Source organism: Centropristis striata, chromosome 5 (assembly GCF_030273125.1).
Source record: "Centropristis striata isolate RG_2023a ecotype Rhode Island chromosome 5, C.striata_1.0, whole genome shotgun sequence".
NCBI classification, from domain to species: Eukaryota; Metazoa; Chordata; class Actinopteri; order Perciformes; family Serranidae; genus Centropristis; species Centropristis striata.
Window position 1 is genome coordinate 16,930,007 of NC_081521.1, and position 14,394 is coordinate 16,944,400.

General features: G+C 36.8%; 1 protein-coding gene across 1 annotated transcript in view; it reads left to right on the forward strand.

Moving 5' to 3' along the window:
- The window catches only part of dnajc5ab (DnaJ (Hsp40) homolog, subfamily C, member 5ab), a 32,290-nt gene extending 22,481 nt beyond the window's left edge, over window positions 1–9,809 (forward strand). The window contains exons 2-5 of the mRNA XM_059333957.1: window positions 3,994–4,160; window positions 6,043–6,256; window positions 7,295–7,466; window positions 8,277–9,809. Coding sequence (XP_059189940.1) covers window positions 4,054–4,160; window positions 6,043–6,256; window positions 7,295–7,466; window positions 8,277–8,374 — 591 coding nt within the window. The 5' untranslated portion in view covers window positions 3,994–4,053 and the 3' untranslated portion in view covers window positions 8,375–9,809. The remainder of the gene's footprint in view (window positions 1–3,993; window positions 4,161–6,042; window positions 6,257–7,294; window positions 7,467–8,276) is intronic.
- Window positions 9,810–14,394: the final 4,585 nt, after the last annotated feature.

Here is a 14,394-nt window from a genome sequence, read left to right on the forward strand (position 1 = left end):
GTTTTAATCAACAAGTTATTTTGTTTCTGCAGATAATTTGGCTTCTGCAAAAAATAATCCATGCAAACAATGAACACTGAAGGAATCCTAACCAGGAGAAACTGACTTAATTGAGTGTATTGGTGGAGAAGACACCAACCTCCATGATCCCATGTTTCTTAATGAGACCCCTTGCAGAAGAAACATATTGTGCATTAAATCATTATTTTATTGTGACGTTACTGCTTAAAATCTTATGAAAGTAACAATATGCATGTGTAGTTTTAATGCACATGGCTACTTTTAACAGCATTTTATTGCAACATCATTTTGTGGCATCTTTATTGGCAGGAAATAAAAATATTAATATTGCCAGGAGGACACGTAGGAACACCTTACCAGAAACTGCTTTATGGAGTTTGTTTAATTATTTCAGCCTCCCAGGAGTAAATATCACACCATGAAGTGTGTAAATCCCACTGATTGGACCTGTGTTCTCGTCACAATATTAAGTTCATGAATCATCGAGTGTTTATTGCTCATCAGAAAGCTGCAGGTCCAGTGTGGCACCAGGCATGCAGCTTATTTTCCTGTTGTTAATTTAAGTCTGGCAGTCTGGTCCAAGTGTGTCTGTGTGGCTGAATTGGCTTACTGTGGTCTCTAAGCCTGCCAACCCCCAGATACACCTGCTGTCTGCCGGGGTAGGACTCGGTTCAGGGGTCAGGAAGTGGATTTCCTTCATGACTTTAAAAACTTCAAATTCTACAATAACTAATCCATAAATCAACATTTATTATGCAACCTATTCTGCAAATATTCACTTGGCTTATATTCAAGTTGCGCTATTAGCCCACTTTTATTGTTGTGATCAATGGCTGTAATGTGTTTTGTTAGTGTGTTGTTTTCCTGTTGCTTTAGCTTATCATAAACCCTGCAGCACAAAAGCTTTGGAGCCCCACCGAGTGTTGTTTTTCATTGTGTCTCTGGCCTGCAGTAACCCTCCCTGACCCTGCTGATCTCCTTCAACTCTTACTTGCATTTCATCAGACTTTCCCACATGATTTTTTTTGCTAATGTTACATAACATCAGTTTAAACTCTGAAATCACCAGTATTTTAAGAGTGCTAAAGCTACAGCAGCTTGGGTACAGAATGGTTATTTTCCACGCTAGATGTAATGTATTCTTGTTGGGTGGGCTGTGTGCAACTAAGTTATAAAATAAATTAAAATAAAGGGAAATAAATTATTCTAAACTCACGCTCAGTGAAGCTACAGCTCATGTTGTGACGGCTTGTTGCAAATACTAGCTGAAGGTGTTAACAACTTATAAACAGTGTACTTTGCCTTCGGCTGCTATGATTATGATATGATCATCACTCCAGTAATGTATTAAAACTTCCATGAAAGCCTGTAGTCATTTGTCTCAGCCTGCAGTAGTGTTGGTTGCACATTTGGAAGAAGAGAATGTAACTGTGCATGCAGAGGCCTGTCATTTTAAGGAATTAATATTTTAATGAGAAGCTGGCAGATTATCTAAGTGATTGAAGTGTGCTGCTGAAAGCAGTGCATTTTAATGATTCAATTAAATGTGCGACTTTTAACCAAATCATACCATAAAACCTAGTATTGTTTTTTGTTTTATGTCAGTAAAAGGTAGGATTTTTTAATTGAAATTGTGCAGAAATTAAAAAATTCCCAAGTCAAACTTTCCATGAAATTTACCGGATATTGTATATTTGTCGTCGTAAAGTCATAAATTAATAAATTAAATAAATAAATAAATTAAAGTTTAGACATTATTGTGCATGAGTATTTTTAGCTTTTGTGTTACAGTTTTTTGTTTGAGATGAGGCTGTTTTTAAACGCAGAGTTCTGAATAGAGTTTCATGAATATGTTTTCTATCACCTGATGCTGTAGTGTTAAACCTTTCAGCACAAATTGATCATTATCTTTCAGTTTACTGGTACTTGGCAGGTAAACCACAAAGTTAGAGTTCAGCTGAATGCCAATAACAGAAAGTTAACTGTCAGTTAACTCACCTTCAGTCAGTAGGCAACCGGACGAGATTTTGGTATTTTCACGTTTAAAAATCACGTTTGACTGTGCTTTGGTTGTATCAGGTAAACAGTCATAACAGACATACAGATCAGCATTTATTCAGCTTTTTATTATCTTTTTTGAAATGTATCTGTATTCATATGCACATATCTTTATAGAGATTAGCCAAAATGTCGTCAGGACCTAAAATGGCAACAAAAGGTTGTGATAGAGTAAACTATTGCACTGTAAACAATGACCGGCAAACGGAAGAGAAAGTCTTGGCCCAGATATTTGTTATGCAGATATTCATTAGGGTCTGACAATGTGAGGAAATTATGCAATATGCATTAAGGTTGTTGAATACGGCAATAACAGTAAACTAAAACGTTGAATTGTACACAAAAAGCACCAATATAAAAGAATAATAGTTATGTTTTAGTGCAGTTTTCTTCTGATACTCAAACAGTGAGTTGACATCACAATGACAGTTTAAAAAAGGATATATTGTAGTTGTTTCCCCCAGAGGGTAAATCATCATCAGACCGATAGCCGCTGTGTTTCTGTCGGAGCCCCAGTACAGCTCCTCCTCCTGCTGCTGTTGTTGCTCTGGTCAGCGTCTTGTTTACTGCAGCTCTCTGACAGTTGACTAACTGGAAACGAGAGGTTCATTCAGGACACAGATTATAAATCTCTGTGCCTGATACACCTGCCTGGCTGCGTGACATGAACTCAGGTAGCCCCGCGTTATCTCATTTATTCCTTTCTCTTCCACCACACATCACACCCTCAGATCCCTCAACACAATATTAACATGAAGCTTTACATTCAGGGTAAACGGTGGAGTCAGTGTTTTATTTGAAGTTTCTACATTTACATAATAAGAGCTCATGAATCATGACATCCCCGCTTAATAATTACATAGTCATAGTCATACGAGTGCAGTAATTATATTCATCCTAGCTCAATAATTACAGTCATACTAGTGCAATAATTCCTTTTATTTGAATGCAATGATTTCATTTGTTCTAATGCAATAATTACATTCATCCTAGCTAAATAATGCTACATTAATGCTAGTGCAATAATTAAATTTATTTTATTGCAAAATGGCATTTAGTCCAATGCAGTCATTTAGTTTATTTTACTGCAAAAATAATTTTATCCTAGTACAAAAATTACATCCATACTAGTACAATAATAACATTTAATCTATTGCAAAAGTTGCCTTTATTCTCGTGCAATAATTACATTTATTTTTATTGCAGAAATGTAATTTATTATAGTGCATTCATTAAATGTATTTTATTGCACAAATTACATCTAATCCATTGCAATAATTAAATGTATACTATCTCAATAATTACATTTATACTAGTGCAATAAATATATTTATTCTAGTGCAAAAATGTATTATATTTATTTATTCAACTTATTTTCTATCTGTATTATATGTGTTGTATGCTGTCCTGTGTGTGTTTATTGCACTTATCAGGAGCAGCACTTTTAATTCCATTGTCTTCTGTACAAAGACAGTAAAGACTTTCTATTCTATTCTACTCTACTCTGTAAATACTTATGACTAAAAGCTGTTTCTGTTTCTGGAGTCTCCTCTCTCCTCATGTCTCTGTGAAAAACACTTAGGTCTGGTTTTGTTTCCGTTTGAGCTTCTGTAAAAGCCGAGAAAGACACTCTGTAGTGTAATTCTATCAGCTGCAGGGAGACCTAAGTGGTCATCCTGTACCTGAAAAGTTTAGAATGGGGTTTGAAGAGAAGAGAAATGGTTTCTGTAAGTCACACAGTTACACAGTTCCCCTGACATTTTTGTAGATTAATTAAAACTGGTAGTTTTAATTTTATCCTAATGCAGGATCCATTCGTTATTCAGGAACAAAAGAACAAGATTTGTTTTGATTTCAACCTTTAGCTCATCAGCTTCTTTGTGCTCCTTTCCTGTTTTTCCACCTACCTGACAGGTGAGAGGCTGAGTGAAAGAGGGAGCGAGTGAGAGAAGGAACAAGAGAGAGAGAGAGGCCATGGAGCAGCAGAGACAGAGATCTCTCTCCACATCAGGAGAATCGCTGTACGCTGTGCTGGGAGTCGACAAGAGCGCCACGCCAGAGGACATCAAGAAATGTTACAGGTACCCTTTTATATTTACACACTGCAGAGAAAACTGACCACTGCAAGCTGATTATTATTAGAACCAATTTATTTTCTTTTTCTTTGTTTGTCATCCTCATTGCCATCTAATTGACATTTGTATACCCCATTATCCCACCAGCAGGATCGAAATGTTCACTTTCTTTAAAAAATCACTAAAAATGCACATTTATCATAGAAAAAAACTTGAACTTACTGACGGTCCTTGAACAGATCATAGTTTACAAAAATTTGAATTCTGCCTTCAGAGACACTGGCCCTCATTTGTCAAACGAGCATACGACAGAAAGTGAGCTTAAAGTGGGCGTAAGATCATTTCTACGCAAGGCTCGCCATTTATCAGTTTGGACGTGAGCGGAGGGTACGATCAGATCTCAGTCTGCTCTCAGCTCGTGGAGCTGAGAGCAGCGTGAAGTCTGGAGTCATCGTGAAGTCCACACGTCTCAGTCGGAGAATTTATCTTCAATCAATCAATCAACCAAACTTTATTTATATAGCGCTTTTCATACATATAAATGCAACACAAAGTGCTTTACAAAAAATAAGAATAAAAACAGACAATAAAATTGACAAAACCCACCCCTTCCTTCCCCACATACACATCTGTATGTACACATACACATACATGCACACAAACACACACTCAGACTCACACACAGCACATATTGATTGACAGTGTAGAGATCTGAGACTATAGTATCGATTCCTGGAGCTGATAAAACTCTTTGGTGTTTTGTTTTTTAATGGTGACAAAGCAAACCATGTTTAGGATACATAATTTATCATTAAAACATAATTTAAGATAAATACACCCTACGACCGTGATATTCTTTAATCAGAATAAGCGCCAAGGTTATTAAATGTTGTTTTCTTTTGTTATTTACCATTATTATTATTATTATTATTATTATTATCATCCTGCTGGACATCGGAGCATCAGTGCCTCCTTCACCAGCGGTTCTGAACCAATAGAAACATTTCCAATCTGCGCTGCCATACGCTCCTCTGACTAGGGCATCATTGTTAGTGAATGTAAAGAGGTGAATAATATATCTCCATCATAATAATAACAACAGTATTTGGATATTATATAGATTTTTAGGCTTTATATATCACGATGTATAAATTAATTACTCAAACCTCGTCGGGAGTTGAATGGTCCGCTACTCTCGAAATTCGATGTTTTTAATGATGTATGTCATTATAACTGTTATTCTACACAAAATACATTTTAAAAAATTTGATTTCCTTTATTTGTATGTATGTGTATAAATGTACTACATAGTGCATCTTTGATAACAATGTGTTCTGTTATGAACCACTAGAGGGAGTCAGAGGTCTGTGACAGACTCTTCAGATGGATCTTGAAATAAGTAGAAGTGAACTGTGTTGCAGGTTGTCCCGTCCAAAAGTTTCCTCTCTTTCATATTGATGCATTAAGCTCTTTTAATACATAATTTATTGTATTTAAAAGGTGACTTTTTCAACCTATGAAAGCCACATAGAACAATTTTTGTATTATGGGTCTTCAGCGGGGGATAGCAGGTTGTTATAATGTGTTGTGGTGGAGTTTTCTTTAATATCAAGTTTCTACATTCACACAAAAAAAGCCCATGAAACCTGACATCCCAGCTCAATAATTACATTCATACTAAATAAATAACATTTATTCTATTGCAATAATTCTGTTTTAGTGCAATAATTACATTGATTCAAAGGTGTGTTTTAACATTCTGAAAGCTACATTTTTGTATTTTTTTTTTTCTTTCGGGGGCAGTAAAATGTCTTTTTTTAATGATATAAAGCCTGAAAAGAAGAGAAAATATTACCTTCTTGTTATTATTTTTGTTTTGTTTTTTCAGGAAATTGGCGCTGAAGTTCCACCCAGACAAGAACCCAGACAACCCGGATGCGGCCGATAAGTTTAAGGAGATCAACAACGCCCACGCCATCCTGAGCGACGCCACCAAGAAGAACATCTACGACAAATACGGCTCGCTGGGACTCTATGTCGCCGAGCAGTTCGGAGAGGAGAACGTCAACACCTACTTTGTTCTGTCCAGCTGGTGGGCCAAGGTACAAACATATGTTAATTTGTTTATTCGGTAACTTCAGGTGAACTCTGAGGGATCCTCTGGACCTTAGAGTTTGTTCCAGCGTCACGTTACTTCTTAAAGATTTGTTTGGAACATTTCTGTGTCTATTAAGTAGTTTTACCAAGAAAAGTGACCAACATTAAAACCAAGAGTGCTCTGATCAGGATGCTGGGGCCGATCATTAAACACAGGGAAGCCTTCTATTATATTATTCTATATCATGTAGAATTATTTATTTATTGGCAATATAATTGACCAAATGGAAATCTGCCTCCATCCTCCATCACCCAATAATATTATCAAATCTTTTACAATTTATGAGATAATCAGAAAAAGTTAATAAATAATAAGGACATTTCTAAACAAATTCAATAAAATTAATCACATCCTTTTGTGCTCAGATTGTTATTAAGTGTCACCATTTAATAAATCAGGTTAACTACAATTTAAACATTCAAATTAATAATTACAATGAAATGAATCTACCTTTTAAAGGGAAATTTATTTCTTCATCTGTTGATTTTTCACACTGAAACAGAAGCACATGGTTACTTTTTCTGCAGAATGACAGCAGCAGACCTTCCTTGGTGGCAAACACCTTTAAAATTGCATATTTATTCTCTTTTTCAGACACCTGAAGAGCTGTCAGATCAATAAAGCCATTTTAGCAGCACTTAGTGATATTTTGGAACATGTATTAAGTCATGTGATCGGTTCGTCTGATCAGTCTTTTTTTTATAGAGACCCCCGATCAAATTATTTATAAGAATTGTTAATTAGTGGTAGACCGATTGGTGCATTTTTAGTAAAAAAAAAACAACAATCTGAAGTGTAAGTAAATCCTTCATGTTCTTGCAATGTGTTTATTAGTTTCACCCCGGCTCCATACGTTTGGATAAAACATGATTCTTTTCGTCTGCTGCTCCGGTGTGTAATCAGGATTTTATCTCTGTGTGTTTCTCTATGACCCGCTCTGTTATTCTTAACTCCTAATGTCTGTCTCCCCTGCGTCCCTCAGGCCTTGTTCGTCTTCTGCTGCATATCCACCGGCTGTTACTGCTGCTGTTGCCTGTGCTGCTGCTGTAACTGTTGCTGCGGTAAGTGTAAACCTCGACCGCCCATGGACCAGGAGCCCGAGTTCTACGTGTCCCCCGAGGACCTGGAGGCCCAGATGACCGCTGACGAGAGAGGTGAGACTCGAACATCTGACCTCAGAGTTCACTGACAGCAGGTCCACTGTGATACTCTTTTACACTCTTTGTCGTGATACTGTGGTACCACAATGCTTTATCTCAATGTTTTACACTGCACATAATGAAACAATGTTATCCCATACATAGAATTACACTGAAAAAAGAATAAATCCTCTAGCTACTACAGTATTTTTCTAATGTATTCAAACAGAATAGTGCAAACAACAACAACATTTTCACTGGGTGATTTTTTCAAGCAAAAATGCTAAAATTTGATATTTCCAGGTTCTCGATGTGAGGATTTTCTGCTCGTCTTCGTCTTACGTTGTAGTAAATTTCATATTTTGGGGTTTGGGAATGCAGGTCGGACAAAACAAGACAGTTTAGGCTCTTGGACATTATTACAGGTTTTTCTTGAAAATCTGTTTACACAGAGCAGAGAGGACAGGAGAGACTGTTTACACAGAGCAGAGAGGAGGGGACAGGAGAGGCTGTTTACACAGAACACAGAGTGTATATATATATATATATATATAACAATATGTACAATATGTGGAGAAAACTGGTTTTACCACATACAAGACACTTGTGGGCACTTAGAAAAGTGTTTATATATAAATTCAATTTTATTCACTTTTTAAAAAATATTTGTCAGAGAAATTAATTTTTTTCTGATTTCTGTCATTATAACTGTGTTATTCTGCACAAAGAAATGTTTGACTTGTGTTGTTGTAAAACACTGTAATCTGTGTGTGTGTGTGTGTGTGTGTGTGTGTGTGTGTGTGTGTGTGTGTGTGTGTTCCTCAGATGGCGGTGAGCCGATTGTGATGCAGCCGTCCTCAGCCTCAGAAACCACTCAGCTCACCTCTGATGCCCACCAAAGCTACAGGACCGATGCATACTAGACACAAAAACACACACACACACCACACAGTTAACTACGGCTTCAGTATCACACACACACACACACCAGCATACCTTCACTCCCAGCCTCCATCACTGAGCTCTTACCTTTAGTTCACGTTGATTCTGATTAATGTGAAGTGAAGGAGGAGGAGAAGGAGGAAACATGAAGGAGTATTTAATAAATAAAAATGAATAATTTTAACACTGGTTAGACAACTTACAATGTCATGTTTCCCTGTAGGAGGTACGCACAACAAAGTGATGTATTTTCCCCCATTTTATTTTAAATTCTGTGTAAGAATAAGCATTAAAAACCTCAGCACAAGAAGAAAATAGTAACAGGGAAAACCTTAGAGATTAAATCTGTTTGCAATAAGGTTTTTTTGTGAGTTTTTGAAGCAAGACGACAACAACGTTTTAGGGAAGTCACAATTTATATTTTTTCTCAAGCATTCAAAACTGTTTTTGAATTTCTATTCACACATTTATTTTACTAGTATGTAAAGTTTTGCTCAGACTTCTTCTGCTTGATTGCAAGAGAAAGACACAGTAATAGTAACAGCATTAAAACCCTTCGAGCTCTGTGGGAATCACGTCTATATACGTGTGTAGCTCACTGTCACACAACAGGTGCACATAGTTTGCAGACTTAAAGGTTTTTTGCCCCTCTTGTAAGTTTTATCAGTTTTGCTGTGGCTAAAGGAAAGTCAGAAGGTCTAATTATCATCCCAGAGGGACTCCATCCTTCTATCCACTCAAACAATGTGTTTTTTTTATGTTAATGTCCCCTAAAAATGTCTGAGCTTGACTCTACCTGTGCAGAGTTTGACACTAGAGAGCTGTTTTCACGTGCCGCTGCTGAAGGAGGAGGTAGATTATTAGTCACGACTTCAAAAGCAAATCAAAAGCCGTAAAAAGAAACGTGAAACCTTGAGCACAGAGCGGACTCACACTGCAACATCAGAGCAGGTATTACTGTTTGTTTCAGTTACAAGCTCACAAACAATACAGTCATGGAAGAAATTATTAGACCACCCTTTTTCTTCAATTTCTTGTTCATTTTAATGCCTGGTACAACTAAGGTACATTTGTTTGGACAAATATAATGACAACAACAAAAATAGCTGATAATAGTTTCATTTAAGAGCTGATATCTAAACATTAAACGTTCTCTAGTTATATTTTACTCTTTTTATGTCTTGAGAAAGTCGTCGAGTTTCTTTAGGCACAGCAGCAATCAGTCACATAAGTTGTTAACACTATTGTAGAGTTCTTCCTCCTCCTTCTCTTCTCTCTGTTTTTTCTTTCCTCATTCCACTTTCTCTTCCACACATGAAGGCTAGAGCTCCCTGTGTTCACACTGAAATGTGTGTGTGTGTGTGTGTGTGTGTGTGTGTGTGTGTGTGTGTGTGTGTGTGTGTGTGTGTGTGTGTGTGTGTGTGTGTGTGTGTGTGTGTGTGTGTGTGTGTGTGTGTGTGTGTGTGTGTGTGTGTGTGTGTGTGTGTGTGTGTGTGTGTGTGTGTGTGTGTGTGTGTGTGTGTGTGTGTGTGTGTGTGTGTGTGTGTGTGTGTGTGTGTGTGTGTGTGTGTGTGTGTGTGTGTGTGTGTGTGTGTGTGTGTGTGTGTGTGTGTGTGTGTGTGTGTGTGTCGTGGCAGACTTCAGTGTTTCATCAGTAGACACGTTAGTGACCTCTTGACCCGGAGTAACACACACATGCACACACTGATCGAACCCCTCACCCCTTTTTATTTATTTTTTTGTTTTTGTTTGTTTTTAGTTCCCGGTTTGTTTTGTGAGAAAGTAAAGATGCTGTACAAGTCGTGTAAAGTATATATGTTTAGATTTTACTTCACTGTATTTCCTTTGAGTTGGTCAGAACACTTTTCTTTTCTTCTGTAGATTTGCTTTTCACTGTTTTGTTTTGTTTTGTTTTGTTTTGTTATTTATGTTGTTAATGAAGGGAGGATGTTGATATCCAAAGTCTTATTTGTTCGTGTGGCATCAGTTTTGTAGATTATATAATCATCAGTTTACAACAATAAGACGCATTACTTAGGACATAATTTATCAGAATAACACTATTTTTTTTTCTTTATTTGTCGCACCTGAGTAGCACTCCGGCTCTGCTTCAGCACCATTTACAGCTTGTTGGATTTTTAGAACCAAACAGGCGAATTTGTTCACTTTCCAATCAAACACTTTGTTCATTATGTATTCATACATATCATGAGAATAGACTGCAATATGAGCTGAATACTGTCAGTTTCCAAATTCAAACTTTTAAAGCTTGTTTCAGAGAATCAGCAGGTTCATAAATAATCTGAGAAAATCATTTGAAGTGACTCAGTTTGAGGCCACAAGAATTGAGCTAAATCAAGTTAAAACAGGTTTCTTCTCTTAACACGACATGCATGTTTTTTATTCATCGTTTATTCATGTGTTTTAAGTGTAATTTCCAGCTTTTAATTTGGACTTCTGAGCCTTCAAAGTGAGTGTATGAAACCTGCAGATGCTCCTTTTTCATCAGATTTCTCATCACTGCTTCACGAACTGTTCCCTCTTTTCCTTTGACATAATTTTTCCTCTATTGACCAAACAAACAAACAGCAGTGTGAGTGAGTTCAGCCTGAAAATAAAAAGTCAAGAAACTTCTGGATCCTAAAACAACGACAGTAAATAACTGATGTAAGTGTGAATATAGCGACCAGATGATATCGAAGCATTATTTTATTTATTTTATTTTTCTTATGTTTTTAATAATAATAATTATTATTATAATTGAGTAGCCGGTGATGTGGAGGGGATGTATAGAGTTTTAGATGGTGCTGTATATAAACACGCTGTGGACAGAACCGTAGAGACGTAGCTTTCTGTTGTTAGCATGGACTGATCATGTCTGCGTCTGTCCCGCAGAACAACCTCATGTACTGTTGTAAAATAAATGTTTCTGTTGCTTCAGAGCCACTTATCTCTCCGTGACTTTCTTTATCAGACACACACACACACACACACACACAAACACACACACACACACACACACACACACACACACACACACACACACACACACAAAACAAGCAATGAATGACTTTACAATTGTGTTACTAAGAACATCATAAGAAAAAACAAGAATTGAGGAAACACCAGAGGCAGCCACTTGAGGTAAAAACAGATTAATTATATAAATAAACTAAAACAATAAGTAGTTTTTTAAAATCAATTAATAATAAAAATAGTAAAAATATTGTGTCATAAAACCTAAAGACTACATTAAATGGTGTATGTATGTGGACTTAGACTTGTTTTTAATTCTCCATGGGGTTTTTTATCCCTTTTTTTGTTTCTTACTATGTGTTTTTACAAAGTACAGATTTGTATATTCCTGCACTGAGTATTGCATTTAATTTCGTTATGCATTGCATAATGACAAAGATATTCTATGCTATTCTAAAAAAAAGTTAAATAATTAGAGTAAATAATTGGACAGAAAAAAAGCCAGACTAAAACATTAAAAGACAATAAATAAATAGATTCAGAACTAATAGTTTCACTGCAATTTATAAAATATATATAAATCTATAAGTCCTGCAGCTCTATGGAATCAGCACAATCAGCGCAACTCAAACATGTCTTTGTGCAGAATAACACAGAATGACAGAAATCAGGAAAAGTTTAATTTCTCTGATAAATTGTTTTTTTAATTGGAATTAAATGGAATTTATATATACAAGCGCCATGAATATATGGAGAAAAAAAAACAGTTTTCTCCACATATTGAAGTATTGTCATGTTTCCAGCCTCTCCTGTCCTCTCCTCTCTGCTCTGCATAAACAGCCTCTCCTGTCCTCTCCTCTCAGCCTCTCCTGCCCTCTCCTCTCTGCTCTGTGTAAACAGCCTCTCCTGTCCTCTCCTTTCTGCTCTGTGTAAACAGATTTTAAGTGAATATTTGTCACGTGACCATTGGTCTCAGCAGAATCAATCACAGTCTCTGAGGAGCAGTATTTAATGTTTTTAACAGGATCTGGTTAGTGCAAATGCTTTATTTTAAATGACACATGTAGAATAAGGAGATTCTGACACAAATATCAACATTTAACACAAGTGTTGGTCACCTTTTAAAACAGAAACATTTATAACGTATAATCCATTCAAGAACCGCCAACATTTTGATGATAAAGCCTGTTTTTACAGTTTCTTTCCACAATAAATGCTGTATTTTTTGCCAATCCTTTAAAAAAAACATACTTTTTTAATCAGAGGGTTAACTTCCAGTAATAAAAGTACCTGGAGATGAACTATGTTGATTATTAATATAAATTAAAAGGCAGCAGTTAGCACCTTGAAGAGGACAGTGAGTGAGTGTAACAGTAGAAAGAGCACAGCCTGCCGCGGGCTTAATCTGTCCACATACCACCACCCTCATATGGTGTGTGCACGCGCATGCGTGTGTGTGTTGGGATAATTTCAGGGGCTGAAACCTGACCCCCCCCCCCCGACTCAAATCAGCCCCTCACTCCAACACACACACGGAGCTGTGGATGGTGAGGAAGCTGCGAACAAACAATCACAGCAGTGTGTGGAAAAACAGGAATGGACTGAGAGTGTGTGTGTGAGGTCGAGGAGTTCTGCTGGGAGGAGACTCGGCCTTTAACGTCCCGGCAGATTCAGTGTCGTGTTTGGTGTCACAGGAGCTGAGAGGAACGATCACACACTGATTCTGGATCTGAGATTTTTCTTCAACTGATTGACCTCGATTTTACTTCTTGAGCTCAACTTTTAAATATGTTGCCGGCAATTTTTCTCACAACACAAGCCGGTCATGAAAAGTTTCTCCAAGGCTGAAAACCCCTGACTAATCTAAACTGACAGACAGACTGAGGGAGTGAGTGAGTTGGGTATTTCCAGAACCTGAGACGGGCAGTGTTGCCTCTGTGCAGTCAGCAGCTTCATGCACCCGACAACTGAGTTTAAAAGTAAATTAAATACTATAAATGAACCTGCAGTATCCTGGGTTCTCTGCATGTAAAACCTGCACAAATGCATTTAAAGAAATACTGAGAAACTGCAATAAATCATTATTTTTAGCTCTAAACTTGTAGAAGTCCAGCCCTGCTCCTCCTGCAGGCTGGTAGTGTTTTGCTCTCAGTTGCAGTGATTTTGGAAAAAAATATTATTTGACTGTAGAGACGAGCAGGAAGAGAAACAGCAGGCGACAGAGAGAAACTAACTACTGACTAATTTACAGCAGCAGCAGATGGAAAGAAAGGTGAGGAACCACAACATTTTCTCTTTATTCTCTTGTGTTTTCTCATGTTGCCTGTGTTTCTTTGCATTCTCCTTTTGCCTTGTCCTTTACTTTAACTATGAGTTTACACTCTTGACACTGTATTTTAAAAGCTGAAACATAAAGCATGTTGAGTTAACACTTTTTAACAAATTAACATGATACTATTCTGATAATGGAAGTGTAAGCAGACACTGTTGAACTGTTGAAGAGTTATCTTCTGTGTTTTTGGTCAAATCAAGACTTAAAGTTCAGACTCTTTGTGCCCACAACTGAAATAACCAGCAGCCCCATTTCCCCAATGAATAAATATACAGTTGTATAACTGTATATTTATTCATTGGGGAATACATTGGGAAAAAAATATCAGATCATTTTTTTCTTCAATTTATTGTTCATTTTAATGCCTGGTGCAACTAAAGGTACATTTGTTTGGACAAACAACAACCCTAACTCTAACAACAACAGTTTCATCAAAAGAGTTTAATTTAAGAGCTGATACCTAGACATGTTCCATGGTTTTCTTGATAATAACCAAAATTATTATCAAGAAAACCATGGAAAATGTCTAGATATCAGCTCTTAAATTAAACTCTTATCAGCTATTTTTGTTGTTATCATTATATGTGTCCTAACAAATGTACCTTTAGTTGCAGCGGGGGGCCCTCTGACTGAGTGTCAATATTGATATGTGGGTGTGTTCGGGGCTGGACCCTCATCACGTATGAGAAATTT